The 22,679-nt window shown below is 41.3% G+C and overlaps 1 protein-coding gene across 1 annotated transcript in view; it reads left to right on the forward strand.

The window, feature by feature from the left end:
• Positions 1-2,675: 2,675 nt before the first annotated feature.
• Positions 2,676-22,679, forward strand: part of FNBP1 (formin binding protein 1) — a gene marked incomplete at its 5' end in the record, with an annotated part of 41,383 nt that continues 21,379 nt past the window's right edge. The window contains 4 exons of the mRNA XM_008947097.1: positions 2,676-2,738; positions 3,547-3,651; positions 17,351-17,479; positions 19,188-19,334. Coding sequence (XP_008945345.1) covers positions 2,676-2,738; positions 3,547-3,651; positions 17,351-17,479; positions 19,188-19,334 — 444 coding nt within the window. The remainder of the gene's footprint in view (positions 2,739-3,546; positions 3,652-17,350; positions 17,480-19,187; positions 19,335-22,679) is intronic.

The raw sequence follows: 22,679 nt of genomic DNA on the forward strand, positions 1-22,679 counted from the left end.
TGTTACCTGACACACTTGATTCCTGGTCCATCCTTCAGCCCCTGCGTGCAGCTGTGCTGTGTTCAGTGACCCTGCAGTGGTGTTTTCCTGCAGTTTCTGGGTCAGTGTCAGTGCAGGGTCTGGGCAGCCCAGCTCTTCCCAAACTGAGTCCCTTCCACACTCCAGCAGAGTCGGAGCCCGTGAAGGGGAGAGCACAGAGCAGAGGCTGGTGGAGGCAGGAGGTGCAGTATGAAGACAGATAAGTAATTTTACTTGCAGCTTCACTGCTGAAAGTCTTTAATGAATTCCACACTCATTAGCAAAAATCTTAAAAAATGCTGTGTTAAATTACACTTGTTGCCTGGGACTGTTTTCCTAAACTCTAATTACAAAAGCAAGCCTGCAATGGGGAGTGTTTCAAAGGCCCCTGGCAAGGAAGATGCAGTGTCTGTCACATGCTGAGTTGAAAGAAAATGGGGATATACAAAAGGAATGAAAATCGACTTTGGGGCCTTTCCCCACCACCCAAACAGTTTTACAGTGTTATCTGGGGTGTTGTGTCCTCATGGTGACTGGAGAATCCTGGTATGCTAGGCAGGGGTCAATTTTTTTAGCAGGTCCTTCTGTGACAGGACAAGGGGGTGATGGTTTTAAGCAAAAAGAGGAGAGATTTAGACTAGAGATAAGGAAGAAATTTTTTTATAGTGAGATTGGTGAAACACTCACCCAGGTTGCCCAGAGAGGTGGTTGATGCACCATCCCTGGAACCATTCCCAGTCTGAGCAACCTGCTCTAGCTGAAGATGTCCCTTCTCACTGCAGGGGGTTTGGACTAGATGGCCTATAAAGGTCCCTTCCAACCCAAACCATTGTATGAATCTGTGAGAAGTGCAAACGGATGATCAGGATTCATGGCAAAGGGTGTTTCTGCCCAGCTGCAGCAGTGCCAGGCTGTTGGCTCTGCTCCCTGCCATGGCCCAGCTGCTGCATCTCCCTCCTCAGCAGGCAGGAGCAGAGCCAGAGCTGAGCCCAGCACACGCCCAGGATTAAAGCATTACTGACATTGTGCCTCTCTTCTCTGCTTTAAGAGTTTTTGTGCAGAGATAAATGCTCTCCCTAAGTTAAATCTACAGAGTGCCCCTCCCTGTGTGGTGGGCATCCCTCCTTTTAACAGCCAGTGCCTGGGACTAGAGGTGATGGTATCCAGAGCATTCAGGATAGTGTGGTAGTGTTCTGTTCTCATGGACAAGTTAAAGGTTGTCCTGATTTTTAAGGCACCACAAGTCATATTGGACATGGTGTGACAGAGACTTGCAGTTTTGGGGCTTTGTCTGTTTGAGCCAGAAAGGCAGCTAGGACATGTCTGTAGCACATTTGGTCCAGAAACCTGGCTCTGACAGAGGATGGTTCTGGTTGCTTTAGTGAAAGATGCAGGAAACCAAGTAGCTGCTGATTTAGAAGTGCTTGCAGGCACATTTTTCTAACTTTAGCAGTTCGTGGCAAGCTGCTGTTGGAAAGCTGGAGCTTTTTACCCTGAGAGACTGTTGATAATAACGTTGCTTAATATCTATCTACTGTCTGATTGTGTGTGGGCCTGAGACTCATCCATGAATTGTGAGTTGCAATGGGATTGTGTGGCAATATCAGACCTTCATTTTTCAAGTTCATTGCATTTAACTGTTCCTGCATTTGAGTAAAACATCCTAATTGCTAGTAAATAATAACAGCAGAAAGACACATCTCCTCTGTTTGTACCTTGCTGTATAATTTATTTTACAAGGTGGTTTGTAGAGGGTGTAACGTGTTTAAGCAGCTAGTTGGGGGCTGTGTTAATATTCTTTTTCTAGAGCTGGGTCATTGACTTATGCAGTGATGTTGGGTGAATTGCTTATCCTGAGCAAAAGTGGGGCGTGTGGAAGACAGGGGGGGCAATATCTGAAGCATATTACATTCTCTGATGAAGAGCATCATGTAAGGACTGAGAACAGTTATTTAAACCACTCTCAATTAAGAGTCTTGCTCCAAAAGGCATCAGGAGAAGTTTCTTGTCACTTAGTATATATGTGAGAGCTCATATTTAAAACTTTTGTAGCACCTTTGTGTGCTCACATGCAAGCACACCCTTAACATGGGGGAGAGGAGGCTTTCTAGGGGGACCCAAAGGCTTGAGTAGCTCTCAAGAGAGAATAACAGCTGGCCTTGCACACACAGCCAGGGACTAGGAAAAAGGGGGTTTTATGTTGAGTCTGAATGAAAGTGAGGACAAATATCAGTTGTAAGAACATGCCAATCAAGGGTATCTTGGTAAATTCTGTGTAGAGAAAAATTTTATTTTAGAGTTCATGTTCTGTCAGTACCCAAAGAAATACTCTTCAGATAAAAGTGCTTCAGATTTTGTGGTATGAGAAACCAGTAATTATGAGATACTGTGAACAATACAAGGTGGAATTGCTAAAGAGATTAATAAGCTTTAGTCTAACTAACCACTATAATTGATGCAAATATACATCTGCAGTCTGCTGACACATTAGATAGTCATCATACACCTGCTCAATTCAGCACCATGGCAGAACACAGCTGTCAGAATAATTTCTGGTTGTGTGGTTGGGTGTTTTTTTTGGAGCTCCTTGAGCATATTTGACTGTTTGTTCTTTTGTTGTTGAAAATGTTTTTCTTTTTTTTTCGTTTTCTAAACAGCACTTCCATGATGGCAGGAAGGCACAACAACATCTTGAAACTTGCTGGAAACAACTGGAAGCAGTAGGTGGACATTTCCTCAGATATGACATTTAAGTCATTTTTATACTGTTTTCATAGAAGTGGCTCCAAAAATATTTGGGAAGAGGGTATATGGGAAAAGCTGTGGGATTTTTACAACTCAGCTGTCTTAAATGTACTGGTAGACATGAAGTCTGGTTTAATAGTACATCTGGCTTTCTGTGGAATACATGTCTATCATGAGTAGCATTTCATTTGATATGACTTGAAAAGTGTGTTAAGCATTGCTGGAAATGCAGAGTCCCTAAGGGCCCTGTTCAGATATTCCAGTGTAAGCTGAATAGCTCCATACTGTGTGAATAAATGGAATGGAACCATCTCTTGAGTAAGGTGCTGTTTCTCAAAAGTAAATACATTGGAACTGTTGTTCATGTGATGAAAAGCAAGACTGTAAGTAGAGAGGATAAAGAAAGGGGACATCAATAATCAAAAGTCCTACTTGCAAATGTGTGAATTTTAACAACTCCCTTGTTGTGCATTATAAAAATGAGGGATTCATGTGTTGGAAGGGAGTGATTTGGTTTGTAAGAGCAGAAGAAATGCTAACACAGAAAATATTTAAATACTAGTGATGTTGGTAGAATCAAGCAGCCTCAAGAGCAGAACAAAAAAAATGTATTTCTGGTAACTTTTAAGTTCTTTATTATGGAAATGTATTCCTATGTAAACAAGCGAGTCCTAAGATCTGACAGTTGTTGCAGCGGATCAGTTTGGGGCAGGTATTGATTTTAGGCAGATTTTGGTATGATGGTTCTTTCCCATAATGAAGGCTCCTGGTTTTCCTTTTCAGAGTAAGAGGCGCTTTGAGCGTGATTGCAAAGAAGCTGATCGAGCACAGCAGTATTTTGAGAAAATGGATGCTGACATCAATGTTACAAAAGCAGATGTTGAAAAGGTAAGCCAGGGGGTGGAGAGGCTGTGTGTAAACACAGATCTGATAGGACTAGCTCCTCAGTCACACTGGTAGGATAAACCCTCTGAGGTTTAACGCCTCGCTTAAGTCAGTCCATAGGTTAATTAAAAATAGGGAGATCTCTGCAGAAATTTAATTGCATAAAATCTAAGCAGATACAGTCTTTTTTTTTTTTTTTCCAGTAAGATGATATCTGAGTTTGAGGATAGCTGACATGGCTCTAAATGAGCTTATGCCAAATCAGTTTTAACTAACACTTCAGTTTCTGGCAGTCATGCTTGTGAGGGCTTCCTGAGGGGTACTTGCAGCTACCACACACTGTTGGTTGCTCTGTGATCCAGTTAGAACTAAAATTTCTGCCTTCTGAGCTACACTTCAAAAATGACCCAATGTCATTGGTACCAGGATTGTTGTCTGTGGTCCTAAATTTACAGTAGGACAGCTTTTCATGTTCTTCAAGATCTCGGAATCCATGCTTGTCACAGATGGCTCATAACTCTTATTTTTCAGTTGCTGTCTGGTTTCAGAGTCATTTGTGGCTTTTATACATTGATGTCAATTCACTGAAGCTTGATGCTTAATTTTCTGTTTCAGTTAGAGGGTGCTTAAAATTTAAACATACAAGTCCAGTGATGTGCCTGTAACTTAAGGAAGCAACGGAGAAGGGAGGAAGTGTGTTTAAATTGCATCTCTTTGTAATTAAAAAAATCTGGTGTTACCCATCTTCTCAGAAGATGCTGTGATGTCTGAAACACCATATTACAACATTTAAGGGCACTTTTGTCTTCCCTGAATTTGATTCATATAGGTAGACAATAGCCAGAACATTTGAAAAGGTTTGTTTCTTTAAAGCAAACAAACAAGACCAACAAAAAAAAAACAAGGGAGTGTGTGGGCAAAGAAAGGCTGAAGCTTAAAATATACCAAATCTCTTGTTGCAAGGACAGAAAAGGAAACTGAATTATGGGTACAGAATCTTTTCTAGTCCATGGTAGCCCTTGTAAAATGTAGCTTTTGCTCCTCAAGAAGTCTGCTTCACTCCCTTCTCAGTTAATTCAATTCTGGGAAGCTATCAAATATGAATTTTTCTTATATCTGTGGGATTAATACGTTTCTAGTACACTGAGGATCATGGAGGTTGTGTAGCAGATAGCATCAAGGAAGCTGTTGGAAATGAGGACAGTAAATGGAAATTCTTTTTCTCAGAAAATTTCCCCGAAGTGCTATTGCATATCAAAGGAAAAAAATACCTCTGTGGTCTTGTAATTTGCCTGGCTATTAGCTGTAAATTCACCATGCAGATTTGATCCTTTGTCACCTTCTGGATTTGCCAGGGCACTTTACAAATGAATGTGTGTATGGGATTGTTAAAGATGTAACACCACATGTGGGGGGTTTTGACAGAGGAGGATCATCTTTGCTTTATCTGTATAAAGTGGTTTTAGAATACGTTTTTTTTCAAAGATAAAATTAGGACTTGCCCTAGATTTTTTTTTTTTCAAAGCTGAAGCCATGTCAAAGGGATACAGAGACATGACTTCCTATTTGAAATAGAGGGCTGAAAGTCCTTCTACCTCCCTTTTTAGGCTGCCCTTTTCTGGTTGGGGTGAAAGGCTGCATGTTGGTGCTGTATCAGTCCTAATAGCGTTAGATAAATTCTGGGAAGCAATCCCTACCCCGGTGCCTGCTCTCTTCAAAGTGAACCAGAGAGACTTTTTCTCTAGCTTTTTATTGTATTTGTAAATTATTTATTGCAAAATGAGGCTTAGTGGCATCTTGAAAGGGGGAAAAGGAAAAAAAAACCCAACCCAATTAATTGCAGTTATGCGTGTTGGCTAATCTCAGGAGAACTTTGTAGTCAGTCGACTTTGCAGTCAGTCAGCGGGGTAGATGGAGAAGGAAAAGGTTATCAAAACGAGTGGAATGTGAAATAATATTACTGAACAGAGAGAACAGTGTTTTCCAAGTGCATGTGTTAAAGCGGGTTCATCCATGTCAGGCTGTGAATAATGCCCTTTCTTTGCTCCCCTCTGCCCGTGTGACTGGGGCCGCTCTTACACAACTGCCGAGCGCAGAATGGGGGATTGTTGGAGCCGGCGGCGCTGGGCGGCTGGCCCCGGGGAGCTGCAGGCACTGCTCAGCCTCCAGTGAAGTGACAGGGTGGCTTCTGCCTCCTCCTCTTTCTGCAGGGGTTCTCATTCCTTCTGCCTCTCATGGCTTGGCTGCTCCACTTCTACTGCCAAAAGTCTGTCTGGCCAGGAAAACAGTTTGGGGGTGTTCAGAGCCAGTGCTCTTCACTTGGGCGGAGCACGGTGCTCTTCAAGTAGTGGGATCACTTGCCCTCACTTCTGCTTGAGATGGACACTGTGGCTACTTTAACTTGTACCTGCAGATATGAACAGACACTAGAGCTATTTTTTGCCTCATGCATTATAGAGTAATGGCATTAAAATTCTGCAGTGATCACAATGACACATGCAATCAAAAGGACATGTAATTCCTGAATGCACCTCATGTGATGCTGTCTAAGGCTCTGAGACACTCCCATCTCTCAATCTTCCAGTTGTTGTAGCCATTTGACAACTGCAGCAGGAAGTTCTGTGATGGAGCTGCCAGATGCCAGCATGTAACATGGCCTCGCTTAAGGGATAACTCTTGGTATTAGAGTTTGCTTGGATTAAGTAACCAGAATAGTGACAGAGAAGTAAATTAAGATTTAATTCTCGGACTGTTTTGCAAAGGGCATCAGATGTGTGCTTAGAGGCAGGGCTGGATCTGGAGCCTTGGGTACCTAGCAGCTAGGTCCAGACTCCTGCTGTAGGACTGGCTCAGGTTTGATAGGCAGAGGGCATGTGCCTTCTGTGCCACTTCTGTGGCCAGTATCATCCTTGCAGCTGGCCAGTGTGGCAGTTGATCTCACAGGGAGCAGAGTGTTTAGCTTTGTTTCCTCCCTTCTCCTTTTTTGGTTGTAGGAACGTGGAACAAACGACTGTGTGCAGCCTCTGCAGTGAACTTGGTCTTCAGGCAGGAATCAGAGGAGAGTGGATTAGGGCCCCTGAGCTCCCTCCCTGCCTTTACAGTGAGCTGATATATTACCAGCAGAAGACATTTGCAGGGACATTTAAGTATCAGCACCAAAGTGCAGTTTGGTAAAAAGGTTTTGTCCATTTGGTTTAGCAGAGTCAGAAGCTGACTGTGCTGTGAAAATGTCCTTATAAACAGTAAATGGTGCAACGTGCAGATGTGAATCCTGGGAAGCCATGTAGGAAGCCTTGCTGTAAGCTTTGTCTTTGTTTGGATCGCAGTGGGCTGTGTGCTTTAAAGCAGTTCTCCTAAAACCACAGTGGAGCTGCTTCTGTTTTTTTGACCATTTGGGGAAATGGTCTCTGTCACCAGTGTGGAGCTGCTGGACATATAAGGAAGCACTCCATTGTTTGTTCCTTCTCTTTAGAGCTGCAATCACTAAAAACCTGACATCTTTATGGGATAATGTGGTACCCAGTGGTGCCTTTGCAGACTTCTTGCAATATAATAATACAAAAATGAACTGGCTTTTCTAAAAGCTTGTTTTCAAAGTAGACTTCAGAATGTGTTTTTAAAGAGGAAGTGGCTGAGGCCAGCCATGGGAACTGGTTGGATGCTTTGCCTCTTGATTTGCACAGCAGTTGAAGGGCAGGACAGTGGTCTGAGGTCCTCAGTGTCAGGCAGGATCTGTCCCTTTGCTGGAGAGTAGCACAGTCATATGTTGGTGTCCTATGTAATGATTTTACTAGAAAAAAATCCTCAGCATTGAGCAGTAAACAATGAACTGTGTGTCAGTTCCCAGAACTGCTGTCCTGAGGTTGGGGATCATCACTTTGTTCTGATTTTGTTCCTGTTTTCTTAGGATGGTTCCATCTTGAGTGGTTTTGAGATTAATGTAAATGCATTGTGGATTTACAAAGTAGTTTAGTAATAGTAGATTCAGAAAGACATGAAGTGCAAATTTGACCATAACTCTCACAAGTCAAGAAGCTTCTGACACTGCTAAAAAAGATAGGATGGGTGTTTTGTTTTGCTGTGGGTTTTGACTGACTTGTCTTTAGTAAGTCTTCAACCCACACCCAGAAAGGATGAACTTTTATTAAGATTTTATTTGTACTCTGTGACATTCAGACATCTTTCATGGGGCAGTCAAGTTTTCCTACTGAATTTACTTTCTTAGGTGTTTATAGCTGCTTGAACTTGTTGCAAATCAGCTCTCCATTTGAAATCAAAATCACTCTAAAATTAATCCAAACTTACATGCAAATCTATTATTATAGAATTATAATTTCATTCCTTCCTCTTTTCTCTGCCCAATCCTATCTCATCTCTAAAACCAAAAGAAATTTAAGAAGTTGATGCTTCTATTTCTCTGCTGACTCTGAGATACTTAGGAGTTTTAGCTGTACTGGCCTTTTTGTTTAGTTGGTTTGATTTTGTTTCTGCTTTTAAAGTGGAGAAATTGAGAAAGCTAGAAGTGATCTCAAGTTTATTGAAATCTCCAGGAGCTTTCCCCAGTGCTCTGTAATTTTCAGATCAGGTTATGTCTGCCATAGCCAAGATTTTTGCAGTCCCTGAATAGCTTAAGATTTGTGTAAAGGCATAAAGCCTCATAATACATTATGACTATTATATTCATTTTCTGGTCTGTAAATATAACCATGGGGAGGTACTGATGTTTCACACATGAAACTTCATCTTCTCTTTTCTTGCACCAGGTTCTCTGGGTGCTCACCATCCATTTTAATGCAAAACCAAGTGTCTGTATCTCCTTCCTTACCCATAGAAGACAGGTCTGCTTGCATTGCTTTGGGAAGTCATGAGCTGAATCACTGGCAAAGTATTACTGAACACAGATGTAGAAATACTGCTAGTTAGAAGGATTCTTGGAATAACCTGATCTTCTTGCCTGTGCACACAGTTAGCTGTCCAGTAGTAAACTGTTTTTCCAGGCTGTAGGCTGCTGTCTCATGGGACACAAATCTCTTTTTAGAATTTACCCATCCTTACAACCAAGGGTGCACTAAGCTGTTCTACTTGGGCTCTGGAGAAAGCTCTGATCTGTGTTTCAGCACTCTCCTGCATACACCGTTCAGGGCAGGCTTTGTGGGAACAGCAGTTGAGTCCCAGTGGAGCTGGACACAGCGCTGAGCCCCACAGCAAACCACAGAGGAACATCTCCAGCTCAGTGCTCTGCTGCTGCATCGTGCGTCACTGAGGCTTTAATCAATTTAGACTGTCAGCAGTAAACTGCAGCATAACCTCAGATGGTGGGTACGTGCCTTCTGCAGACAATAACTGCTTAATGGGGCTAAGTTTTCAGGAGATGCTGAAGTCATCTGCCCTGTGGCAGTGGGGCGTGTTGCATCCCGTCCGGCTCCTGCCCACTGCGTGGCACCTGCTGGCATAAGGAACTTCTCAGCCCTCTGGAAAATGTAGTGCTATGCAATGGGAGTGTTAGGGGGTGGACCAGCTCCACAGTGTTTGTCACTGATGTTGTGCATACTTATTGCAGTGAGTATTCCAGAGGTTTTGCTTTTCCTGTATGCTGCTGTGAATTTAGGATAGTGCAGCAGCAGATTCTCGGTGAAATATGTAGATGAGGTGTGTGAGGCTCAGTCTGAACATAGCACAAGAGGGCTTGGCCTGTGCATTTCTTACTCCAGGGTTAGATACCACATAAGATTTTCCCAGGTTCTTTGCATGGTGGTGACTCTTACATACCTGGATTAGGCAGCTGCTTTTGTTTTGCTCCACAGATGTAGCTGCCCAGACCCTTCTGTGTCTTTGCTTGTGACGTGGGTCAAATTTCCAATCAATTAAAGTACAGTATTTTCTTGATAATGTGATTTAAGGACATTACATTCATGCTAACATTTTTTTCTCTGGGTTGTGCAGACCCCAGTCTCCTTCCTGAACTGCTTCCTTCCTAATGGATGATGTAGTCTGTGATTGCTGGGAGTCCCTTGGGACAGTCATTTGCATTTCTGGAAGAGAAAGCCTTGTTTACAACCTGCTGTCTGTGACACCGTGTATAGCAGCTGTTTCCCTTTTGGAATCATGACTAATTTAGGAGCGTTGATTTCTAGTCAATAAAGCGTTAATGACTGCTGCAGTGCCTGGAAAACTTAATAAATATCTGTGTATATCCCATGCATACACCCTGTTGGGTGTTAAGAGCTCAATGAACAGAAGCACCAGTCAGTTTTAGTGTAAGAGAAGGAAATCCATCTGAACTTACATTTCCTTTTAGCACAAGTCCTCTGCAGTAATGCTCTACAGAGCAATTTGACTGAGTTTCATAACAATACAGCTCTGTTGGGAGGCAGATTGCTAAAGGAGCAAACAAATGAGGGAGGGAGAAGAGGGTGTGACTGGGAGGCTTAAGAGCAGTTTCTGAACTGTAGCTCCAATCAGGAGTGTCATATAACCAATGTTCTTAGCTAATGCAAAGCAATTAGTTTATGCTGTACAGTTTACAGTTGGAAAGCTTGTGTATGGTCATTCTGTCAAAATATTAGAACATACATCTTTGTCTGTAAACTAGAGGAAAATAAAGCAGACTTCAGAATGTAGCTTATCCTTCAGTTTAATTGAATGTATTGTACCTATAAAGTTTGGGTTCAAGGCTGGTGAATTCATACTGGTAACTTCCTTCAGCTCTGACTATCCACTCTGCCTTGGCTGTGTTTGTAAATTCTTGGAGAGAGATTACTAGAACCATGCCCAGTATTCAGAGTATGAGCTGAGCAATCTATTATCAAGTCCTGAAATAATTTCCATTATTTATATTCAATACTTAAATTTATACACTGTACAAGTGCTTATGTTAGTACAACTAAACTAATCTCTAGAAATTATTTAAACAGTGTTTGCCACTGCTCTGAATACATCTTTGCTTGTTACCTCCACCCTCAAGTTCACATAGCCTTCCACCCACCATGAACAGCACCTTCTTTTGTAATAAACTTTTGAGGGTACCCTTGCAGAACTGTGTTTCTCAGAGCTGTGTGGTGGCAAGCTGCTGGATGTTAACAGAGATTTTCAGTTTGGTGACCCAGAGAGTTGACTGTTTAGTATTCACAACATGAGGATGGCAGCATGAGGAGACAAACTTTTGTATTCCAGGCACAGTTATTTCACTGGGGCCTTGGAACACTGTGCTTGAGGTGCTTCTCTGGCATGTGACATGGTGGCACGTGCTGCTGTTCTTAATTCTTGTGTACTAGGTCTTCTCTTACACAACTTTAGGACTCCTCTGAACACCTTACAGACTGACTTGAGTTGATTGGGTGGAATAGTAAAGAAAAAGAGATACAACTGTTTTATAACTGGGAAATGTAGCACTCAGATTTGCAAGGGAGTCTGTGGCAGAACTGAGGTCTGAAGACAGGCAACCAAAGCCTTGGGCTGATTCACTTAAGTAAAATTTTAAGTAACCTCTAGCTGTCAGGCTCCGTTAGTCAGCAGGGAGCCGTGCCCTCAGTCGTGCTGCAGAACTGGTTATAGGAGTTGAGGGCTGACACAGTTAAGTGAGTCCTCCTTGAAATATGATATTTTAAATTATTTTTTCTTTCAGTAGTGTAAATGTGACCAGCAGTTCAAGAGCCTTGTGCCACTTGCTTACTGTGTTACTGCTAGCTCCTTTAATTTGGTCCATCTTTCACATTAGAGCTTCAGTGGTGTTCTGTTGCTATAGTGTATCTTGTGTTAGTGAGCACTTGTGTTACACATCACTGCCAGACTGTACAAGTGCATTAGGTAAAAATTCCTGCAGTGTGGTGATGGAGATTTTCCATCCCCTGTCAGCAGTTTGATCATCTGTATATTATATTTAGCTAAAGGATTGTGGGGATCCTCAGATTCTCAGATTTTTCCTTACCTCTTCTAATGTTAAAAGTAAGGATTTTTATCTTTTTTTTTTTCCCTCCTATTTGTTATTCTGCACTCCCTAATCTACCTTCCTGCTTTCAGGAAAGCAAATTTCAGAACCTTTTTCTCCTTGCCAGTTCAGAGAGACCAAACGGCTTATTATAGAATGGTAAACAATGGAGCTTGATTTGGAGGCTATGTAAATCAGAGCTTGAAATCCTGGCCCTGTTTGGAAATCTGTGGCAGAATTCCCACTGTTATTAATGATTCTGCAAGCACTGCCAGTGTTGCTGCTACCAAGAGGCTCCCCGTGGCTGTTGGTGATGGTGCCCACTTGTAACAGAAGTAGCTATGTGAGGGTGGCTGTGGAGGGAGACCAGAGCCTGCAGCTGAAAAATCTGTGAGCAATTGAAAGCATTCCTGAAATTGGTGAAGTGTTTCTGAGTCTGCCTTTATCATTAAGTTATTTTGAAGGGATTGGGTAGTTGAGAGGGGGGTCAGGCGTGATTTTTTTTTTTTGTTTGCATTTTAGTCTGATCTTGGATTTACCAAAGATGGATCTCTTTTGGCAGGGAGCAGCCTGGCAGTGATGCATCTCACATGCTGTCTGGGTTTAGAAAAAAAAAAAGGGGAGGGGGTGGGGGAGAAAAGAAAGAAGAAAGAAAACTACACCAGAGTTTTGACTGGAAACTCTGCCATTCTGGACAGGAGCAACTGCTGAGAAGTTCAACTGTTCCACTTAGTGTGGATCAGCTGAATAGCAGCCAAAGCTTTTTTCTGCCCTTTTCAGTTATTCATATCACTCCCACCATAACAGCCTCGAGGAGCTGCATTTTTTGTCTGTGTAAACCCAGAAGACAGTGTGTCTATTGACCCTCTTGCTGTTTCTGGAATGTGTCTTAGAAAATTGTTCTCAACAAAATATCCTTCATTCTTTTCTGTACTGGAGACCAAAATGGCAGAAAGTGTATTTGGTTTTCAGAAGATCTCCTTTGCTATTTCACCAGTTGACTTTCATATTACACTTTCCCCCCCCCAAAAAAACCCAGTTTATGCAACTGTACAAGGATTTCTATTTTGAGTTCTCTTTAAGAGGCATGCACAGCAGCTTGCTAACTTTTTCTCACACCTTCAGGACAGACAGTGCCCAATAGAAAGATGTCCATATGTCTTTCTGTTAAACTTTCCTTTCTGACTGCTGCTCAAAGGCATGCACTACTAGGATTGATTTCAGTTCAGTATCTAAAGCTTTACTAGTAGTACATGTTTACAAGGGCTTTCTAATTCTTTGGTCTCATTCTGATTTGTAGTGATCACTTAAGCTGGATCATATTGGTAAACTGCAGGGTTTTTCAAGAGGCTGATGAGTAGGTTCACACTAGATACATCTCCCTAGCATGATTTGCTTCAGAGTAACAGGGTTGCAGAGTAACTTCTTCAAATTTCTTACTTTAAAGGGTTAAAAAATACTTTTGTAAGTACTTCAGTTATGAAAGATTTTAGAGCCTCAATGTCCCCACCCTGGCATCTGTCAAGCAGCTCAAACCTGGCATTTCTGGACTCCTGGTGGAGTCATTTAAACATCTGAAACCTTCTTTTGATGTGTTTGAAAGTTTTATTTTTTGCAACTCAATGGTTAGGTAGAAAATCTGCAGGAAATGTGGTTAAAATAATCTTGACAGAATAATGTTGAGTTTCTTCCTGCTACCTCACAGAAGAGGTAGAAGCCATAGTGTGTGTTGCCAGTTCATGTGGCTGTTGAATCTAGTGGTGCTTTTGCATAATTGAAGTGCTGCTGATTTAAGTGCTGAAGACACACATAGTTCTACTGACTGTTTAAAATCACCCCTTTCAAAGTTAGTACTGCCCTGCAGTTAGCTACTGCTCTGTGTTGTCTCCTCACCTAGCAAGGCCGTCAAAAGGAAGGAAAAAACCTTGGGTTTGGTTATGTTTAATGGCAGTTCTGTGTAGACTGGGTGAGAGAAGAGGTCAAACATAATAAGCCTTACCTGCTGCTAGTGTGCTTTTGGCTAGTTCAGTGTATCTGAGCTACACTTCCTTTATGTAGAGTTTTCTTTCAGAGTCTGTTGTAGAGAACCAGTTGGAGTTAACACTCCTCTGGTGTAATTGTGTTTAAATGTGATCACCCTGGCCCTAGAAACCAGGAATTTACCTCTGTGCTGGTTGCAAGGTTACTGGTGATACTGGGCTGTCATTCCTTCTTGGGAGTTCACGATGAGATGTGCATGGGCATACATGACCTTTGGGTTTGCTGCTGCCATATGAGCTCAGAGAACTGCCTTAACAAAACCAGACTATGGAGATACATGCTTATATGCTGGGCATGTTTGTTTGGGGACAGAAAAGATGTTACAAAGGGTTATTCTGGGGCTGGGGGAGTGTGCAAAATCAGTGTGTCTTTTGCAAGTGAGTAGAGAGGCATGTGTTTGGAAGTGACCTGATTTTCTTCTCTCCACAAGTGCCTCCAATGTACATACACGCTTCTGCTTTTTCGTGGTGTCGAAAAGCAACCTCATTCTTTCTTTCTTTTGAGAGGGGAGAGTTTTTGTTGCGTTACAAGTACCTAGCATTGACATTGCTTACAACTGAGTAACCTGGCAGTCTGCAGAAGATCTGCATTGTGGTTTCACATGTGGTGCTGGAAATGTGAGCTCTTGCTCAGTCATCCCTGCCCTGCAGTGAAAGGAGAGAGTATGTTGACAGAAAGCTGCATCACAGTATCATCTGCTTGTATTTGAAGTCATGGTCTGGTTTTCCAGGGAACAGGTATTCCAAAGCATTTCCTCTGGAAAATACTGTTGAGAGCAAATATTTTAACATTAACTCTAAGAATCTGAAAAAAAAAACCCACCCCAAACCTTCTTTGAAGCTATTTGCGTGCACAAGTGAGCCGTAAAAGCAAAAATGTATTTTCTGTAAAGCTCAACAATAAATTACTCCTGAAATAGCTCCTCTGACTCCATGCAGCTCCAGGCCACTGCATCCAGTACTCTGTGAAACTTAATGCCATCAACTCATTTTTGTCATTCTGTGCTTTAGCAGAGTGCTAGCTATAAAGTATAATTCTTTTAGTACTAGAAGTGATGATGTTAGAGTAAGTGACATACTCAAATGAAGTAATAAGAAATTTCTAGACTTTTTAGAAAAAATATTTTTATTTTAAGATCCAAATATCTCATTGGAAAAATATTTAAACTGTTTGAAGCTTGCCAAATGCATTAAATGGCCAGGAGAAACAAAACGTCATTGGGGCTCTCATACAAAAATTCTTGGGTTTGGAATTTACCCAATTTTACTTACTCATCTGCTGCCTCCTCTTATTTGGGGCCAGTTAAGATCATTTTGGAAACTGAGCATTTACTCTTGTACACATTTAGCTCAGAGTTACTTTGCTCATATCCAGCCAATGAGCTTGCCTGTGAAAATGAACTCTGATGGCTTCATGTGTGCTGAATCTGCCTGGAAATGTGTAATAATGGATTTCTTGTTTTTCTGCCTCAACAATAGAGTCAGGGGACAAATTCTTGAGTTGCACTACTTAAAATTATAAAAAAAAAAGACAGCTGTATGAGTGGGACTGGGGCTGTTGTAGAAGCCAGCTCAAACAATGGGTTGCTCTTAGGTAGATGAGGAGAATGGGCCTCACAAATGGATATTGATCTGCAGCAGCTGGCCCGTGAGGAAGGGGCTGGGAGATAAGCCTGTGCTACTCTTACAGCTGTTGCCTTTCCATGGCCAACTTTGTTTTGCTAATAAATTTGTGTTTCTAGTACAAGGCTGTATTGTTTTCAACTCATATTTAATGTAGCTGTGTGTGTGTGATAAAGCTAAAGATGCGGATGATTAAGTTGGCTATATATGAGGATGTTAAAATGTAACTATGTAGCTACATAGCACAAGGGCAGAAAAATTGAGGGCTTCTTGAAATTTGACTGCAGCAGGTAAATTTTCTGCAGTTCAGTGTGCATCCTTTACAGGAGTTGAATGGCTGAAACTCCTGGGGAACAAGCAAAGTTGGAAGTTTTTTACTGGATTTATTTATTTGGTTTTAGTTGCAATCTTTTCCATTTGATGCTACTGTTTCATCTCCAGTCATGCACTCAGTGCCCCACGATTTCTCATTGTGCTTGAATTATTTGTGTAGAAAGAATGTGAAGGGGATATAGGAAATTCCTAGAATTGACTTAGCTTGCAAACCAAATAGCTGAATTGAGGTGAAATAAATTATTAGGTGTTACGTGCAAGCTGGACAAATGGGGGAAGCCTATTTCTTTGCAAATTGAGATTTGAAACCTTCTGGCAGAATTTTACATCCAGTTATGATTACTAAAATGTTCCATGATTTGTTATTTCATAGATTTTCAGATTTATTGTCAGGAAACTCGTCTGCCTGGAACAGTTCAAAGCATAATCCCATTCTGAGCTGTTTTAAATGGGAGCTCACTCAGAATATGCTAAAATGAATTGTTATGCTATTTCCACTGAAACACCTAAAAAATCCTTTAAATAATTTTAAAAGCAGTCTTTCTTTCTCCTTTATTAAAAGGGTTATTCTAAAATTGAGGAAGTGATTGGAACATAATACTTGCTGGACCGTTGTGGCACTGTTCAGGGCTGGGCAGGCAGTGGAGGGTGAGGGGGCTCCATGAGTGCAAACTCGGGATAGCTTAGGTTTACAAAGCTGGATCCTGGGCTCACTGATCCTGATCTCAGCTCTGATCAATCCTGAGGAAGGATTTGGTCCTTCTGACATGGATGGGAGTGCACAAGGTGAAGAGGGGCTGCCTGGGAACAGGGTGAGCAGCAGAGCTCCAGACGGGTGAATGCCAAGTGGGAGCGAGGGGAGCTTCTAAAACTGGATGCAGGACAGGGAGCAAAGGTGTGGGAGTGTAGGGAGCTGGGTGGGAAGGGAAGAGGGGGAAGAGCTGCTGTGTGAAGGCCAACAGCAAGGAAGGAAAAGACAACAAAAATAGCAGATGTGATAGACAGTAAGAGAATAATATTGGGCATTGAAACAGATAACAGAAGTCTCGGGAAACAGAATTGTGGGGGGTGGAATTGGAAAATCTAAAGGGTCACTCAGGAACAGATTGTTCTAGGGAAAGGAGTGAGGTTAATTGCCCAGTGCTCTGCTGTGCTGAGTAGCAAAGCAAATCATCTGTGTGGGTAAAAATAGGAAGGGAATTGTCTCAGCTGCTACTTAGGCTCCCCTTTCCTTTTGCACTTCATGCCAGTGCTGTTCAATTAAATAAGGTGTAGTTAAAGGACATTGCAGAGAGCACAGAGGGAGCACGAGTTAAGAATTTTTTTTTTTTTTTGTCACTTCCCTTTCCCTCAAAAATACTGCTGGCCTGCAGTTTATAAGAAGAAAGCAGGTGCCATTCCACAGGGCACACAGTGGGGCAAGAAGAGTGTCCACAAGCATACAGAAAACACGTGTGCCTGTTGAGGGGGCTGGGAGAGGAGCAAAGTTGTTTTGGTGTTTTGCACACAGTATGAACAGAGCTTGTTCATGAAAAGTGAAATGGTTCATGGGAACAGCATGTCGTAACCCAACAACAGCAGCACTGTGCACACTGCTGGCTTACACCTGGCGTAGATGAACCATTTCACAAACCAGGAGTAAATCAACAGCTGAAGTGTTGTGGGACTCATGCTAATGTGCCTGTGCTGCCTACTGGTAAGGGCAGTGAGATGATGAGTAACACAATATGATTGATTTCCATGTAGTATAAATTATACATTTCTTTTGACATTTCTTTAGGCAAGACAGCAAGCCCAGCTGCGACATCAAATGGCAGAAGACAGCAAAGCAGAGTATTCTTCCACTTTACAGAAGTTCAACAGTGAGCAGCATGATCATTACTACACACACATACCAACCATCTTCCAGGTAAGGGTCGCTGGCACTAGAGTAGCTCATAATCCTGTCCTAAGAGCAGAGAGGTGTATTGCACATCACTCAGTTCTATGACTCTGTCTTTTGGTGTTCTTTTAGTTGCTGTTAGCAAATTTAATATGCAGTTTGTCAACCCAAGAGATAGAGAGCTTGGTAGGATAAATTGTCCCTCTCTCTTAGAGTGGGTATCAAGCAATCAATAGCATCTGAAGAAGGTGACATTGAATTGTCATGGCAGATTATGATAGTCTTTGGAGTCCTCAGTCTTGCTGTGTTAAACTCATGCCCATGCAGCTGGGGAATGAGAACATTATTTGCATTGTTGGGGCAGGAGTCAGCTGGGCATCATTACATCTGTAAAGCCTCACAGCCCTTCATAACCTACCTTCAAATCAGCCATCAGAGGTGTTTAAATTTAAACCACAACAACTCTGCAGTAGTGAATGTCAGAGGGTTTAAGTGAGCTTGCTGATTATGGCTTAAGGTGTCTAAAGAAAGACTGTAGAGAGAGAACAAAAAAGCTATCACATTTTTACTGAGTGAAGATCTGAGTTTGTGCTTCACTGAACAAAGATTAATGTAGTAAAGAGAAGTTCTAAATAACTTCCATTGTAATGGGTCGTAAGCATCAGAAGTGGAAAATACAACCTCTTGAAGGAAGGAAATGTCACATGCTTATCATCTGATGAGAAATAACTGATATTTACATAGCAAATACACATTTTCTTATCCATAGCTGCAATTTCTTAGCTAAATGGACATCTGCTCTTTTGCTTTGTGGTATTTCAAACCAATGTCTTCAAGATAAATTATTCCTGGCATCAGATAAAAAGTTTTTGCAATATACTTGTGTTTACCACTAGATCTGGTAAGTGCTCTGGTTTGTAGGTGAGCAAGCTTAAAGTACTGCAGATGTGTCCTTTTCTCTACCAGGAAGCTCTAGTGCATTCTTTTAGATGTTGAAATAAGTTGTTTTCTAAAGAATTTGTTGCTTATGGATCAGTCCAAGGCATTGGGGTATTTTAAGTTGACAGTGCCCCAGAAGGTTCCTGCAGTCTGATGTGAAACAGGCCATTCCTCTTCATGCCCTTTTGTCCTGTTGTAATCTCCTGTAGCAGCGTTATGCCACATCCAGTTTGCCTCTGTTGTAAATGGGAGATCCATGGAAGAGATGCTGGATGTTGTGGCACTGAATCCATTGAGCAACAGGGAGAATATGTTGAGAATCACTGATGTGAACAGTACCTGATGTACAGGACTGCCTGTAAGCCAAAAATTACCTTCTAGGGCGTAGGAGAAAGGGAGACATGAAGACTTTTGGTTTTGGATTCTTCAGTGGAACAATAATATCTGAAAGAGCTTGCACAGAAAATCAAAGAATTTATTGTTACAGAAATTCCCCTAAAAGCCTTAGGGGAGCCATCCTTAGAGAACTCGAAAGCTGAAGTTTGACAAATCAGCATTTTTTAACATAAAAAGTGAACCGAAAAAATGGTAGTTAATAGTAATAGAGATAACTTTTATAATGGTATTTTGATGTTCAAGGGAACAATATCACTTGGTGCCTTCATGAGAACAGCTGTCCTAATTTCTTCTTAAAAATATATTTAATTAAAGCAGCTGATGTATGCTGGGGAGAAAAAATGGTTGAAACAGTGGAGTTAATGTTCATATTTGATCTGGATGAAATGTAATGTTTTAGAAAATACAAGAGATGGAGGAAAGAAGAATCGTGAGGATAGGTGAATCCATGAAAACTTTCGCAGAGGTCGACCGCCAAGTGATCCCCATCATTGGGAAGTGTCTGGATGAAATAACGAAGGCTGCAGAATCAGTGGATCACAAGAATGTAAGTGTTGCACTGTTTGGATTGTTGTTTGTCACCTTTAGTGTTGGTCACTTACATATGGAGACTGAGATCCTGGGTCTAGGCTGCAGCACATGAGCTTTATAGTCACAGAACTAAAAGAACAGCTTCTTGTCACAAGCTACTTTGTCTGAGGCAGGATGTGCTCAGGTTATTTCCCAAATCTACTCAGAAATGCCACGGGTTTTTTTCCCTTCAATTTTTTTATCCTTTTAGGAATATGATACTATGAGAAGTACTTTTTAAAATGCTGTAACTGAAAAACAGGCTTCCATGTAGACTATGGAAGATGGTGGGCATAATTCCAGATGCCTAATAATCTCCAGTTCTTACTCAGATGGGTTCTATGTCTAATAGTCAGAAAACTGAATGTTGCAGAAATGCCTTCATTCCAGTTAGTTTATTTATAATAAAGGAAGTATTTAAAGTATTTGCTACATAAACGATTGTAAACAACTGGCAAAATTTCTACTTTACTGTAAAATCTTTCTCTGCAGATGTGAGGTTTGCTAGCAATCTGTAACTGAGCTCTTGTAAATCTTGATTTCTGAACATTGTTTTAGGATTAAAAAGAAGCCTTCCCATTAAAAAGGCTGATAAAGAGTTCAGATGAGCTTCCGGATGTACAGTTAGCACAAGGGCAAATGTGTTTCCTATTTTGTTTTCAGAATGATCTGCTCTCTTCTAAATGAAGTCTCTGCTTGCTCTTTCAGCCCTTCTCATGGATCACATTAGTGCTTCAAATACAAACAGCATGTGTCTTGGTGGCTGTTTGAATTTCCCATTCGTCTTTTTCACTGGAATCTTTTCTGGGCTATTCAGTGCCCGGAGTCTGGAGACTGACACTAATTGGCAGCATAAGCCTGAGGCTGAAGTTTTGAAATGAATCCACTACTTTCTGCTCAGTAAGGGCTCTCACAGAGAGCAGTGTAGGAAACGAGGAATCTGAACATTACTCTTGGGGGGTGGGAGAATGGGGAGTCAGGGCACAGAAGAACAATGTACCCTTCCTGATGAACAGCTTGTGGTGCTGCATGGTGAACTCACCTTGGGGAGGTTCATATCTAAGCTTGAATCTTCAAGTGAGGTCTTAGCAAAACACACAAGGCTTAAGCTTGATCTTTGAAACAGCTGAGAATTTTATAGTCAAGTTAGTTTCTCTTACACACAGATAAGTCAGACTGGCTCATGTGGACAGGGATGACATTAGAAGATGGTGACTTTGAGCTTTGGCTAAGGAATCTCATGTAAACACCATGCTAACAAAAGTGTATTTAACCCAATTTGTTATATCTAAACAATTACAAAGAGTTTAGCATGTTCTGTCTGAAAAAGTTATATCCATAAAGCATTATTTTTTCTTAAACATCATCAAGGATTTTTTCCATCTCCAGAACAGTAGTTTCTAATTTTCTTGATTCTTCTAAGTGATATACTTGTTCCTTCCCTTCTGTTGCATGCAGATCCTTCTACTTTATAGGGATGGCTGCAAGTGCACACAGTGGCAATTTAAAAGCTGTGTTTTCTCTATTTGCAGGTAATGTGTTGGTTTTGCCACTAAAGCAGTGTTACACCAGACCTTTCCCATCTCACCCATTTACATTCTGAGAAGCAAGTTTGGCCTCTCTTAGGCTGTCATCAGGAGAGTTTCTCCTTTTCCAAAAGAGTCAAATTGAAGGTTGTCTCCTTCACTCATCTTTTTTTCAGCTTGAGAAACTTTGGATAGGAAAGTCAAGTAGATCTGTGCTGTAGTGAACCTTGAAAATGAGGTCAGATTCCAGGGAAGTGGAATGCAAGGACAGCTGGTGATCACATAGGTACTACAATGGTGAGCAAAACCAAGAGGCTGCTGAGGAGGAAAAGCTCTGTGTGGAATTCTGGGCCCACACAGACACATATGTCCCAGCTGGGAGGAGGTCTCCACAATCTGGTAATAATAAAAAAAAGTACAATATCACCCAGCTTTAAATGTATATGGCCAGACAGCATGACACTGACAGACAGCAGTGATGCATTTGGAGTTCTTACTTAGCTCTTGGTGTCCTTCGGTTTTCTTCACACTTCTGCCCAGCTATCACATACAGAGTAACTGAAGAAGAGGAGAGGTTGTGAAAGCTTTGCTCTTTGTGCAGTAACTTCAACTTTAGCTGAAAGGATGGAAGAATCTGCAAGGTCTGCCTCTTTTTTTTTTTTTTTTTTTGTCACTATAATATTACCAGTAAGGCATTACTGTTTAGAAAGGAAAAACACAATAAAAGCAGCAGAACTTTGCACTTCATGTAGGTATCCCGGAGTTTTTTGAGAATCAGTTTTTAGCTTTGTTGTTTTTTAACAACTCTGACACCACAGAGGTCATGTTGCAAGGGTAAGCTGGAGTGACTGATGGGTGAACCTATGCAGAACTTGCTTCAGAAGGCTCTAGCACCAGATAAAATTAATTTGTTATGGAATTCATAGTTCCTGTTATGACATTATCTCTGTGATATATGGAGCATGCTGGTTATTTTTAGTTCCATTGTAGTGGAAGGATGTTTTGACTAAATGGAAGGAACACTGTAAAGCTAGGAGGAAAAAATGAAAAGCCCTATGCATAGGTTAAAATACCATTAGAGTATTTAATGTAACCTTGTGTGTTTGTAGTCTCTTCTTTATTCCTTTTCCATCTTGATTTCATGACTATTATTAAAGATCTCTTCAAAAGTTTAGATCTCAAAGTTTTAATATCAAGCTAGGATGAAATAATGGGAAGTGGTGTTCTACCTCCCTAAAAGTTGTATAGGAATTTCACACTGCATCTGATAGGTTAAAGATCTTAAATCTTAATTTTTCTTCACAATCCCATGAAGATTTATGCAGAGCTTTTCCAGTAGCTGTTTTGCTCAATGGAGCCTGGCCTCTGGATATGTTTATATCCCACTAGACATGCCATGAATAGTGTTTTACCTACGGACATAAGCAGAATCTGTGAAGTTCCTTCAAAGCAACAAGTTAATCTTTTTTATCTGAACAGGATGGTGGTGCTCCTCTCTAGAGGCTGATAGGATATTTGTGTGCTGCAGCACAGTTTCTCTGATGATCTTAGAAGAAAACTGTTGGAGCAATATAACAAAAACTCTCTTGCCAAGATCTCAAGTAGATGAGAAGTGTGTTAAAATGATTTTTTTGAGTCCATTAGATTTAAATACATTTGGCAACCTGAGGTCTGAATTTGAGTTTGTTGTGTAATTAATTTTGTTTGTGAACCTGACCAGGACAAATGCTGTGTATTGTTCTTGCTTTGATTACTTTTTTTTTTAATTTTGCCTTTGTCAAAAACAAGAGCAGCAC

The sequence above is a fragment of the Merops nubicus genome, unplaced genomic scaffold, assembly GCF_000691845.1.
Source record: "Merops nubicus isolate BGI_N331 unplaced genomic scaffold, ASM69184v1 scaffold2939, whole genome shotgun sequence".
Taxonomy (NCBI): domain Eukaryota; kingdom Metazoa; phylum Chordata; class Aves; order Coraciiformes; family Meropidae; genus Merops; species Merops nubicus.